The 13,385-nt window shown below is 43.3% G+C and overlaps 1 protein-coding gene across 1 annotated transcript in view; it reads left to right on the top strand.

The window, feature by feature from the left end:
• Msh4 (mutS homolog 4) overlaps window positions 1-13,385 on the top strand; it is a 59,765-nt gene that overhangs the window by 28,965 nt on the left and 17,415 nt on the right. Inside the window, exons 10-15 of the mRNA XM_051165759.1 lie at window positions 3,413-3,477; window positions 4,579-4,748; window positions 7,056-7,192; window positions 8,832-8,935; window positions 10,020-10,144; window positions 12,320-12,520. Of these exons, the coding sequence (XP_051021716.1) occupies window positions 3,413-3,477; window positions 4,579-4,748; window positions 7,056-7,192; window positions 8,832-8,935; window positions 10,020-10,144; window positions 12,320-12,520 (802 nt within the window). The remainder of the gene's footprint in view (window positions 1-3,412; window positions 3,478-4,578; window positions 4,749-7,055; window positions 7,193-8,831; window positions 8,936-10,019; window positions 10,145-12,319; window positions 12,521-13,385) is intronic.

Raw genomic sequence — 13,385 nt, 5'->3', positions numbered from 1 at the left:
CCAACTGATTTCCAGAGTGGCTGTACAAGTTTGCACTCCCACCAGCAATGGATATGTGTTTCCCTTATTCCACATCTCCACTAGCATGAACTGCCATTGGTTTTATTGATCTTGGCCAATCTGATTGCTTTAAGATGAAATCTCAAAGCAGTTCTAATTTGTACTTCCCTGATAACTAAGGACGTTTTTCTCAGCCATTTCTGACTCCATCTTTTGAGAGCTCTCTTAGTGCTGTACCTTGTTTTTTAATTGGGTTATTTTTTTTGTTTGATATCTAGGACTTTTTGCTTTTTAGTTCTTTATATACTTTGGATATTAGACCTCTACTGGAGGTGTAGTTGGTAAATATCTTTTACCATTCTGTAGGCTGTGACTTATCCAAATGATAATGTCCTTTGCTGTACAGAAGCTTTTCAGTTTCATGAGCACCCACTTATTAATTAGCTAATATTAATTGTTGGTCTAGTGCCTATGCTGTTGGTGTTCTCTTCATAAAGTCTTGTCCTGAACCAACGAGTCCAAGTCCCAAGGCTCTTCCCTACTTCCTGTTCTGACAGACTCAGGGTATCTAGCCTTATGTTGAGGTCCTTGATCCATTTGGAGTTTAGTTTTGTGCTGGGTGATGAATGTGGATCTATTTGCATTCTTCTACGTGCAGCAGGCCAGCTTAACCAAAGCCATTTGTTTAAAGTGGAAAAATTTCTCAGCTTTATGATATTGTCATGTTGTAGAAAAGAGATCAGAGAAACAGGCAGCTTCTCAAACAGCTAGTTGGAAGGCAAATGCACTTAATTTTATTTATTTATTTATTTATTTATTGCTTTTTTGTTTTGTTTTTCAAGACAGGGTCTCTCTGTGTAGCCTTGGCTGTCCTAGACTCGCTTTGTAGACCAGGCTGGCCTTGAACTCAAGGCGGCAGTCCACCTGCCTTTGCCTCCTGAGTGCTGGGATTAAAGGCGTGTACCACCGCGCCAGGCTCAAATGCATTTATTTTAAAGGAGACACTCACAGTGTGCATCTTCTTTTGGGACGATGTGTCAGAGACTGAGCCAGGGGCCTTGCACATGCTGGGCACACTAGCTGCTCCTCGCCCTTCAGCACTATTCACCTATTGCAGTTGTAATGCTTGTCCTAGAAACCTGCTGAGAAGTCACTGTGTCCATTGCTGTTCATTTACCATTGGTGAGAAAGTGTATGAAGTATAGAGCTACAGTAATTACAGGAACTCTGGTAATTAGCGTGCAAAAGTGAGATATTAGAAATTTAAGAAATTGCTATTGGGCTGGCAGTATGGTTCAGTGGGTTGAATACTTACTGCCAAGCCTGACACCTGAGTTTGCTTCCTAAGACCCATACAGTGGAAGGCAAGAACTAACTGTTGTATGTTATCTTCTGACTTCCATACATGTGCTGTGGTGTGCACATGCCCACACACATACACACAAAACGAAAGAAGCATTGCTATAAAAAGTTTCTGATGTTCATGATGTAATATTAAGTGAGTGAAAACTGTTGCAGAAACTACATATGCTATTAATTTTTATTATTGAGCCTATAATTATGGTGGCTTTATGTAATCTGCTATTAAGCAATACAAGGCACAGATATCCTGCCAGTTGCTTCAGTCATTCCTATTGGGCTACTTCCCACCCTATATCTCCACACACACTTGCTCTTGCTCTTTATCTGGCTGCTGCTCTCCATGCCACTCTCAGAGTTCACTCGTCAGGGTCACCTGTTTCTTACCTGTCCACGGCAGCTCTCCTTCTGTTCCTGCAGCTCCGGGCCACCTGGTTCTTACCTGTCCATGGCAGCTCTCCTCCTGTTCCTGCAGCTCCGGGCCACCTGGTTCTTACCTGTCCATGGCAGCTCTCCTTCTGTTCTGCAGCTCTGGGCCACCTGGTTCTTACCTGTCCATGGCAGCTCTCCTTCCATTCTGCAGCTCCGGGCCACCTGGTTCTTACCTGTCCATGGCAGCTCTCCTTCTGTTCTGCAGCTCTGGGCCACCTGGTTCTTACCTGTCCATGGCAGCTCTCCTTCCATTCTGTAGCTCCGGGCCACCTGGTTCTTACCTGTCCACGGCAGCTCTCCTTCTGTTCTGCAGCTCCAGGCCACCTGGTTCTTACCTGTCCATGGCAGCTCTCCTTCTGTTCCTGCAGCTCCGGGCCACCTGGTTCTTACCTGTCCATGGCAGCTCTCCTTCTGTTCCTGCAGCTCTGGGCCACCTGGTTCTTACCTGTCCATGGCAGCTCTCCTTCTGTTCTGCAGCTCCGGGCCACCTGGTTCTTACCTGTCCATGGCAGCTCTCCTTCTGTTCCTGCAGCTCCGGGCCATGTGGTTCTTACCTGTCCATGGCAGCTCTCCTTCTGTTCCTGCAGCTCTAGGCCACCTGGTTCTTACCTGTCCATGGCAGCTCTCCTTCTGTTCCTGCAGCTCCGGGCCACCTGGTTCTTACCTGTCCATGGCAGCTCTCCTCCTGTTCCTGCAGCTCTGGGCCACCTGGTTCTTACCTGTCCATGGCAGCTTTCCTTCTCTTCTGCAGCACGTGTCTCCTTCCCCGATCCTTCTGTCCCCAAAGCCTGCAAACCTTCACTCCACCCCTCACTTCTGCCCTACCCAGGTATAGGCATTATTATTGGTCAAACAGGGAGGCAAGGTTACACAGCAATACTTGGGGCACATAAAAGACAGCAAGCAGACCTTGGGGAGAAAGATAATTAGCAATCAAATAAAAAACATAGACCATGCTGTTACAGAAAAGGGAACATAAAATTATATAACTTTTAAATTTTCAGATAGAGTCATGAAATACTTAGTGTGTAATCTTTGGAAAGGAAATGAATTAAGAGTGATTGAATTTTTTTATGCTTCTGTGAACTCTTTAGTTTTACCAACATGTATGTATTATTTTACCATTCAGAAGCAAATTAAATTGTAGCTTTCATGTCTCCTCAGATTGAAATGGCCAGTGAAAGTAGCTGGTATCTCTCCTCATTTTCCTTTGTTCAGTGGTGATCATTTACAGTTCCCATTAAGTAAAAGAAAGTACTTCATCCCATTTTTACTGTACGGGAAGGAGGAAGTTGCTCTGTTTATAAGTCTATAAACCCACATATTGAAATTGTCTTAGGGTAACGTAGCAGTGGCTGCTCAGTGCCTCCCTCTGTAAGGAGCTGGGTGCCGTGTAGGAGACAGAAGGCAGCCGTCCTCACCCTGAAGTGCTGGGCACTTCTGTCACCCATGTGCTTTTCACCTGGGAAGATGCCGTCTGTCCTCAGCCTCCTGCAGGTCTGACATTGTATGAGACTAACGATGAGAAAAAGGAGCGAGAGCATTTGATCAGTGTTGAATACAACATGTTGGACTTGAATGGTTGCCAGGCTTGCCAACTTTTGATTTTGTGTTTTAACAGGTTGCCTTGAAGAACTGTAGCACACCCTTATTAAGAGCTTACTACTGCTCCTTGGAAGACAATAGGTTTGTCACCTGTTAATACATTATACTTTTATTTCTGATTGTACTTTGTTTTAACAACTATATATTCTATAGAAAAGTCACTTGATCTAAGTGTGGTGGCACACGAGTTTACTCCCAGGACTTGGAAAGCAGAGAGAGGCAGAGGCAGGCAGACTTCTGTGACTTCAAGGGCAGTCTAGTCTTTGTAGCACACTCCAAGATAGCTGGGCTACATAGTGGGATCCTTTCTCAAAATAATTACTCAAATTTCTTCAAAGTATTCATTAAATGTCAATTACGTATCCTCTGAGTACGATCATAGGATAAAGCCACAATGGCTGTCTGCACTGGTGGCCAGTGTTTCCTTTGCAGCCATTCTCCATGAGGACACTGCTAGTATCAAAATACATCCTTCTCTCTTGCTCAGTCAGGAAGGAAGGCCTAACGTAGGAAAAACCCAATAAATACAAAGCTCTAAGAACAATTAACGTTGTTAAATTATTAGCAACAGCACTTGGTTCTTGACCAAGCAGGTAATCAGGCGTAATGATTGCCTTGTTGTTGGAAGGTTTGCATCCTATGTTTTATTATAAGCTGAGCTGGATAATCAGACTAGCTTAGTTGAATGTGATGTTGAACAACAGAGTAGTTGAAAGGTTAGGAACATCACTGTCACCAGGACCACGGTTTGTAATTAGTGTGCTTGTAACTGGGGGTTGCAGGCTGCTGTTTGTGTTCGCAGCGTTTGTCCCCCGTTACAGAGGGGGACATGTTTGTCGGGTGCCTGTACCTAGCACAGCTCTTGCTGTATGGCCCAAGGAATAAGGAGCATGTAGTCAGAACCGTAGGTCGGTTCTTCAGGGTCATGCTGTCGTGGCCCCCGTTGCTCACTCACAGCCAGCATGGTCCTGGAGGTTTTCCCATTAGCAAATTTGAGCTTTATCTGGTAGTCTCATATGATTTTTGTGTAAATCTGACTGCAAAAATAGTTTTAACTTGAGGCAATGATAGCTCTAACCTTGATAAATATAAATATTAATTATTTTTTGTAAAATAACCCTAAACAAAGGTTTGCTCTCATTAACTATGAAAGTAGCTGTTTTTGTTTTGTCTTCATGCTAGGTTTGAACTAATACTTGAGAAGATTAAAACTGTGATAAATGATGACGCAAGGTACATGAAAGGCTGTCTGAACATGCGGACTCAGAAGTGCTATGCGGTACGCTCCAATATCAGTGAGTTCCTAGACATAGCTCGGAGGACATATACAGAGATAGTGGATGACATAGCAGGTAATTATTCTAGCGTGTGGTCATGGCTCTCACTAATAAAAGAGTTTATAACTTTTTTTTTTTACTAATGGTAGAAATTAGTTCTCTCTGTCTCTGTCTGTGTCTCTGTCTCTGTTATATTACTATATATATAAAACATCACTACTATGTTATATATATAATTTTATATACATTCAGTAAGGCTAATACATAGTCTTCTTAAAGAAGCCTTTTTTTGAAAAACAAACAAACAAACAATGTTTGACCATGTTTCAGTGAGTATATGGGCAATGCAAGCTGGACGATGATGCTGCCTCTTCCTCCTCCTCCTCCTCCTCCTCCTCCTCCTCCTCCTCCTCCTCCTCCTCTTCTCCTCCTTCTGAGGAGTGGGGTCAAAATGGAAGAGGACTGGGAAATGAGTATGATTGAGGTGCATTATGTGAAATTCCCAGATAATCAGTAAAAATATTATGTTGGAAGAAACCAATGTTATTACTGGGCCTGGTGGCATACACCTTTAATCCCAGAACTCAGGAGCTAGAGGGAACAGATCTTTATGATTTTGGAGGCAGCCTGGTCCACACAGTGCATTCCAGGCCAGCCTGGTCTACATAATGGAGTCCTGTCTCAAAAGAAAAGGAAAAGAGAAACAATGCTGTCCAAGTGTGACCTCATGTACACTGTAAGTTATTGGAGAATGAAGACTATCGACACTACAGTGCTTCATCTGGGAGTGGCTCCATCTTACCAGAGGGTTTGCATACTTACTGAGCTTCTACAGTGTGTGCACACTGACCTGAGTCGGGATAGAAGTCAGTGAGAGACAAGAATGCTGGGCATGCTGGCTGCCTTATATCAGCTCCACACAGGCTGCAGACATTTGAGAAGAAGAAACATCACCTAGAAAAACTGTCCCTACCGGACTACCCTATAGACAAGCCCAGAGGCCCAGACTACCCTGTGGGCAAGCCTAGAGGCCCAGACTACCCTGTGAGCAAGCCCAGAGGCCCAGACTACCCTGTGGGCAAGCCCAGAGGCCCAGACTACCCTGTGGGCAAGCCCAGAGGCCCAGACTACCCTGTGGGCAAGCCTAGAGGCCCAGACTACCCTGTGGGCAAGCCCAGAGGCCCAGACTACCCTGTGGGCAAGCCCAGAGGCCCAGACTACCCTGTGGGCAAGCCCAGAGGCCCAGACTACCCTGTGGGCAAGCCCAGAGGCCCAGACTACCCTGTGGGCAAGCCTAGAGGCCCAGACTACCCTGTGGGCAAGCCCAGAGGCCCAGACTACCCTGTGGGCAAGCCCAGAGGCCCATTTCTTGGTTCATGATTGATGTGGGAGGGCCCAGCTCACTGTGAATGACAGGTGGTCCTGGGTACTGTAAGATAAGAAGCTCAGCAAGCCAGCAATACCTCCACGGTCTCTGCTGTTCCTGCTGCAGGTTCCTGCCCTGAGGTCCTGCCCTGATGTCTCCCAGTGGCAGGATGTGACCTCAGAGTGGTGCTTCCTTTCTCCCAAAATTGCTTTTGGTCATGGTGTTTTTATCACAGCAATAGAAACCCAAACTAAGACACAAAGTTAAGGAAAGATTGTTGCTAATTAATAAACTTACTAATTACTAAGCAGACATTGTCTGGTAAAGAGAACTGTAGCCCCAAGTGTTAAGCGAAATTTCCAGCCCCCAAATGGTGAGACCATGAAGAAAGCAAGAAAGCCAGAAGGTGGAGCATAGGAGCATGGCATGGGCGGCCACATGCAATGTTCCAGGTCAGGCGCAGGTGGAGCCGACTTAGAGCAGGGTGGGGGTCCACAGCGAGATTGAATCCTTTCCAGATCCTGCATGATCCGTATCTGTTTCATTCTGGGGATGTGTCGGTAACATGTAAGCTGCACAATTTATGTAACTTCTGTTTTACTAAAAAGTTGAATAAATAATAACAAAACTCTGCTATTCCTAATTATTAAAAAAAATACAGTTCTTGTTCTTTCTTGTTTTGATTTCTTTTAAAAATGCACATCAAGCCAGGCGTGGTGGCATACTCCTGTAATCCAGCACTGGGGAAGCAGAGGCAGGCAGGTCTCTGAGTTCAAGGCCAGCCTGGTCTACAGCACGCGTTCAGGATAGCCAGGGCTACACAAAGAAGCCCTGACTCTTAAAAATGCACATCAGAGAATAGCACATTAAAGGGTACTTATCCATGTCTTTTGGACATTTTCGCTGTTAAAAAACAAAACAAAACAAAACCCTAAGAACAGTTTCCTGTTTGTGTATAAAATCATAAGTAAAAAGCCTCAAAGACTCCCACTGTCTATCCTGTTCCTGGTCCCCAGGCATGATATCACAGCTGGCAGAGAAGTACAGCCTTCCCCTGCGGACCAGCTTCAGCTCTGCCCGGGGCTTTTTCATCCAGATGACAACAGACTGTGCTGCGCTCTCCAGCGATCAGCTTCCCTCAGAGTTTATTAAGGTGAACAGGGATTGGCAAGGAGATGGTTGTCCCTGCGCGTGGGGTTGCCTGGGTAGAGTCTCAGGACTCCTGGATTGAGCGTCTGTGTGGTACGTGGCTCTGCTGTTTTGCTCATAGAGCAGACACCACATAGTGACACGCTTGACAGCGACAACCAAAGGAGGCATTTGACAAAAGGACTTAGGAAAACACTAGACTGCCTTTTATTTCATTTTCTGTTTGGTTTTGGGTTTTTTTTTTTTTTTTTTTTTTTTTTTTTTGAGACAGGGTTTCTCCGTGTAGCCTTGGCTGTCCTAGACTCTTTTTGCCTGGAACTCAGAGATCTGCCTGCCTTTGCCCCCCTGAGTGCTAGGATTACAGGCGTGTGCCACTGTACCCCACTTATTTAGACTCTTTTTCTTTTCTTTTCTCTTTTGTTCTCTTTTCTCTTTTTTTCTTTTCTTTTCTTTTCTCTTTTCTTTCCTTTATTCCCCCCCAAGACAGGGTTTCTGTGTTTTCTTGGCTGTCCTGGACTCTGTGGACCAGGCTGACCTCGAACTCACAGAGATCTGCCTGCTTCTACCTCCTGAGTCCTGGGATTAAAGGCATGTGCCACCACACCTGGCCAGCTTTGTTGAGACTTTTTAAACTTCATAGTTTTATATGTGCACACGTGAAGGTCAGGGCATCTCAGTTCCCTCCTATGATGAGAGCCCAGGGAGTAAACTCAGGTCTCCAGGTTTGGCTGTGAGTTCTTTTACCCACTGAAGCATCTCACCTACCTTTTGTTCATAGTTTTCCAGATGCTATTAAAGATTTGAGAATTTTTGCAGGAAGGAAATATGTTTAATGTAGTGATTTTAAGCCTGTGACTTGTGTAGTGCCTCTCGCTGTGTTCACATTCACTGCTGCACACACACAGTGCATGCAGAGCTGTGCAACTGGAGGCTGAGTGAGGGTCAGACGGGCTGAGAGGAGAGTCAGGACAGCGTGAAGGTCCCAGAGGGTCGCCATGCCCATTATGTGTGTCACTTGCTCATGAGATGTAGACTTCTAACTTTTCTACAGGGCCATTTCCAGGCTTATCAGCTAGGCATACTGCACAGATTGGGTTACAAATATTTCTTTATCTTTGATCTAATCTTGCTTTTGTTTTTCACAGTCAGTATTTAGAACTTCTTTTTTTTTTTTTTTTTTTTTTTTTTTCCGAGACAGGGTTTCTCTGTATAGCCTTGACTGTCCCGGACTCACTTTGTAGACCAGGCTGGCCTCCAACTCACAGCGATCCGCCTGCCTCTGCCTCCCGAGTGCTGGGATTAAAGGCATGCACCACCACGCCCGGCTAGAGAAAGTTGTTCTTTTTTTTTTTTTTTTTTTTTTGGTTTTTCGAGACAGAGTTTCTCTGTGTAGCCTTGGCCATCCTGGACTCACTTTGTAGACCAGGTTGGCCTCGAACTCACAGCGATCAGCCTGCCTCTGCCTCCTGAGTGCTGGGATTAAAGGCGTGCGCCACCACGCCCGGCTCAGAACTTCTTTACAATACTTTATCTCAGAAATTAATGTGGCTAACCCAAACACAATCTTTTTGTCCTATGAACTGTATGTTTTATCTCATGTGCATCTCATATACACAACTTGACACTGCTTTTAACTTCTGCAGATTTCTAAAGTGAAGAATTCATATAGCTTTACATCAGCAGATTTAATTAAAATGAATGAAAGATGCCAAGAGTCTTTACGAGAAATCTATCATATGACCTACATGTAAGAACATTTGAAATATTTGAATACTAAATTAAATTGGTTTAATTTGAGGAATTATAATAGATTTAATTAATTGACTCTGTCTGATTGCAGATGGCTGAACTGTGAATGTTAGAAATGAAAGTCTGCCATTGTGTTGAGAACGAATGAGTCTCACTGAGAGTGTGAGGGGAGATGTAATAAGAAGAGTGAGCTGTGCCCCGGTACTATGCGTGGGCCATTGTGTAGCGCTCCTGTGCCATGGCCTTATCTCAGGCTTAAGTCAGCTTATTCTTTTCCTGTGTTCTGTGAGCCTTGGCTTCTCACACTCTGGTATATTTCTAAAGCAACATCTTAATAGTGCCAGCTCTTTTCTTATTCCTGGGACAGTAACCGTGAAGTTAGGAAACACAGAACATTCAGAATTGGTAGGCTGAGACAGAGGGGGAAAGGTTAGGCTTTCAAAACAGTTTCAAGTCTTGGGTCTCAGATACTATTAATACAATATAAATTTTGTGTATGTATTTATCCTTGAAAGGGGAAAAGTCCCTGGTGTGTACTGCATTATAACCCTGTTCTTGAAAACCTAAATAATGACAGGATTTGAACATGGTGTGCATCTGTGTGTATGCTTGTATTTGTATGTGTGTTTGTGTATGGGTCTTTTTGTGTGTGTCTTTGTTTCTCTCTCCCCCCTCCCTAGCCCTCTCTGTTTGTATCTCTGTGCATATGTTTATATAAGTGTCTATGTTTTTGTGTGTGAGACAGATTATTAACAAATAAGTGTAAAGTATAGTGAGTGCTTGATTGCATCTATGTAAAATATTTTATATTTCTAAAATATAGAATCTTATTGAAAATGTCTATTTTGTTTATGTTTAATGAGACTATCATTTCAACAATGAACATAGAAGAAGATGGATGGTTTTCACCTGATAGATGCGATATTGTGCTTGCTGAGACATCAATATTTTATCTTAAATGATCCACCAAAAATGGACTTTTTGTAGTGTACAAGTGTGAATATTATTTTTGTCACGCATTTAAAACCTGCATATCTTCTTTTAAAAATCATTATCATGTCTCATCTCCCGTGTGCTTTCAGGATAGTGTGCAAGCTGCTTAGTGAGATTTATGAGTACATTCACTGCCTGTACAAGCTCTCTGACACTGTGTCGATGCTGGACATGCTGCTGTCTTTTGCTCATGCCTGTACTCTTTCTGACTATGGTGAGTCACTTGCTTCGGAAAAAAGGACATGTGACATACTGAAATTTGTATCTTACTCAATTTTATATAGTAGCTCTGAACATTTATTTGAAATAGTTTCTTGTCTGTGATCCAAACTAAGACACACAATGGTGAAATTAATCGTAAAACTCTTTTGAGGGCTGGATAGATGGCACAGCAACTGACAGTGCACACTGCTCTTCCAGAGCACCCGAGTCTGATTCCCAGCACCACCACTGCCTGGAACTCTAGCTTTGTGGGACTGGACACCTTCTGGCTGCCTCAGGTTCTGCATTCACAAGCGTGCGCGCGTGCACACACACACACACACACGATTACAATAAAAATTAATCTTAAAAATTTTAAGTTAAATTCAAATACTATTCATTTAAAAATTGACAAGTCAAAAAGAACAAAGGTGCAGGGATCTTTAAAGGTTTCCTAAATAAGAGACTGCTGAGCTGTGTCCCTGGAGAAATGGCCATGATCCAACGTTCTAGTGCGAATACTCATGGAAATGGTGTCCTGAACCCCAGAAGACAGAGGGGATGTCCATGGGCACATGGGCACTAAGAGCAGGGACTGTGCCGTGTTCTTTCCCACGTCTGTACAGGGACCTTTATACAAATATGTGGTGATTTTCTAATGCCAGAGCACCACTTCAGTGTCGTTAGCCCCTGAAACTTCTTACACAATTTATCAGTTATTATCATACACCAGGATGCTAGCACCTTGGACTTGTGTGTGATAATTATGATAGAATGAACTGTAGATAACATTAAAATTAATATTTGTGATTAAAATTAGCAACAGCATTTCTGATTTGTTACATTGATTGAGTAATTTGTAAAGATTATTTTTGTTTTATATGTATGCACGAGTGCTTGAATGTGTATATGCACACCCCATGTGTGCAAGGCCCTTGGAGGCAAGAAGAGAGGATCAGGTCACGTGCAACTGGAGTTACAGATGGTTGTGAGCCACATGTGGGTGCTGGGAACTGAACTTAGGTCTCTGCAAAAGTAGCAAGTGCACTTAACCACTGAGCCATCTCTCCAGCACCATTACATTAATTTGTTTTGTGGGCAGTATCTTACAAAAATTGTTTTATATTTCTAAACTTAAATATAAATAATTCCAGATGATAATCACAAATAATTATAAGAGTAAGCAATGCTAACTTTTCACTGCTCTGTTACAGACTAAAATATTTACTCTCTCATATCTTTTTGGGATCAAACTTTACCTTGGGATCCACTATTCTAGGTTTTTTTGGGGGGTGGTTCTTGGGAGGGCCAGCTATCATATATTCCAGACAGGCACAAACTGGACTTAGTAAGTAAGGATGACCTCTGTCCTCAGGCCTGCCTGCACCTCACACGCCCACCACCATGCCCCGTCTATGCAGTGCCGGGATGGCCCCCAGACGCTGTGCATGATAAGCAAGCTCTACCAAAAAAGCCACATCCAGCCCAGGACGTGCTTGCCTATAGTTGTTTGTTAACTATTAAGTGACTTGTTGCTCTGTTTTAATTTGAGAACTATTGTATCTAAATTCTCAAATTGCAGTAGTTTTAAAATCATCTTTATATTTTCTGGAACAACCTTAATCTGTGTTGAGCATTTTGAAGCTGATTTCTGCAGTTTATTTCTCAGTGTGATATTACAGTTCCTCCTCAGGTACTCCCATAGAGATCTTTGTGTGAACTAACAGAACTTTTATACTGTATTTTCTACACAATTGATTTTAGACATCTTTTCCAAGGGTGTAGGCAGAGTGTCTGTTCTGTGTGTGGCTCTACTGCTCAGTCACTCCACTCTGAACACTATGTGTGTGAGTGGTGAGGCAGTGCTCAGGGAGCACTAGGTAAGCTTTCTACTGTAGGAGTCACTGGTTATTTTGAAGATATTACCCGTGACCATGTGGTTCTTTTTAATAATTACAGATGTGAAAGTTTCATGAGCATGTTGGAACCCAGGGCAGTGAATAAGAACCACATTCCTGAGTGTGTCCATTATAGTTAAGGGAGATTTAGGAGTATGTTTGGGATAAAATAGTCACTTACTGTCCCCAATTGGCCCCATAAAATTGCTAAGGTTCGCCTAGATGTGCATACCATAGATATTTAGATATAAATACCTCTGCTTTTAAACACCCCCCCTTTTTTTTTCCAGTTCGACCGGAGTTTACTGACACTTTAGCAATCAAACAAGGATGGCATCCCATTCTTGAAAAAATAGCTGCAGAGAAACCTGTTGCAAACAATACATATATTACAGAAGGGAGTAATGTTCTGATCATAACTGGACCGAATATGAGTGGAAAATCCACGTATTTAAAGCAGATTGCTCTTTGTCAGATCATGGCCCAGATTGGTAAGCTGCACTTTTACTGTATGGTTTGAACAAGAACACTGCCCATAGGCACATATGTTTAGTTGTGAGCCTCGCCTTTTGCAACTGAGCCATCTCTGCAGCTCTAGGCTCATGTGTTTGAATGTATGGTCTCCAGTTAGTGGAGCTGTTTAGGAAGGATTAGGAAGTGTGACTTTGCTGGAAGAGGAGCTTCACTGGGGGTGGACTTCGAGTTTTCAAAAGCCTGGGTCATTCCCAGTTCGTTTTCTCTGTCTCCAACATGAGGGTAAGACATACGGTCTGAACTCCTAACGTGAGGATAAGATTTAAGGTCTGAATGAACTCCTAACATGAGGGTAAGACGTAAGGTCTGAACTCCTAACGTGAGGGTAAGACGTAAGGTCTGAACTCCTAATGTGAGGGTAAGATGTAGGGTCTGACCTCCTGTTCCAGAGCCATGCCTGCCTGCTGCCATGCTCCCCACCATGATGGTCAAGGGCTCACCCTCTTGAACTGGAAGCCCTTGTAAACTCTTCCTTCTATAATTGCCTTGGCTATGATGTTTTTTCATGGCAATAAAAAAGTAACAATATCCTGCCTGTATATCTGCTTTTCTGCCAGAAGAGGACATCAGATCACATTATAGATGGTTGTGAACCACCATGTGGCTGCTGGGAATTGAACTCAGGACCTTTGGAAGAGTAGTCAGTCCTCTTAACCTCTGAGCCATCTCTCCAGCCTGGAAAACTCTTAAGGTTGCTTTTAATAGATAAATGATTTTTTTTTTTTTTTTTTTGGTCTGAGAAAGACCCATTTTTCCTATATGTTTTTTTACCTGAACACATAGTAGGCCTTTAATGAATATTTGCTCCTTGTCTGGATAATG

The sequence above is a fragment of the Acomys russatus genome, chromosome 23 (genome assembly GCF_903995435.1).
Source record: "Acomys russatus chromosome 23, mAcoRus1.1, whole genome shotgun sequence".
NCBI lineage: Eukaryota > Metazoa > Chordata > Mammalia > Rodentia > Muridae > Acomys > Acomys russatus.
This window is presented reverse-complemented; position numbering and strand designations above follow the sequence as displayed.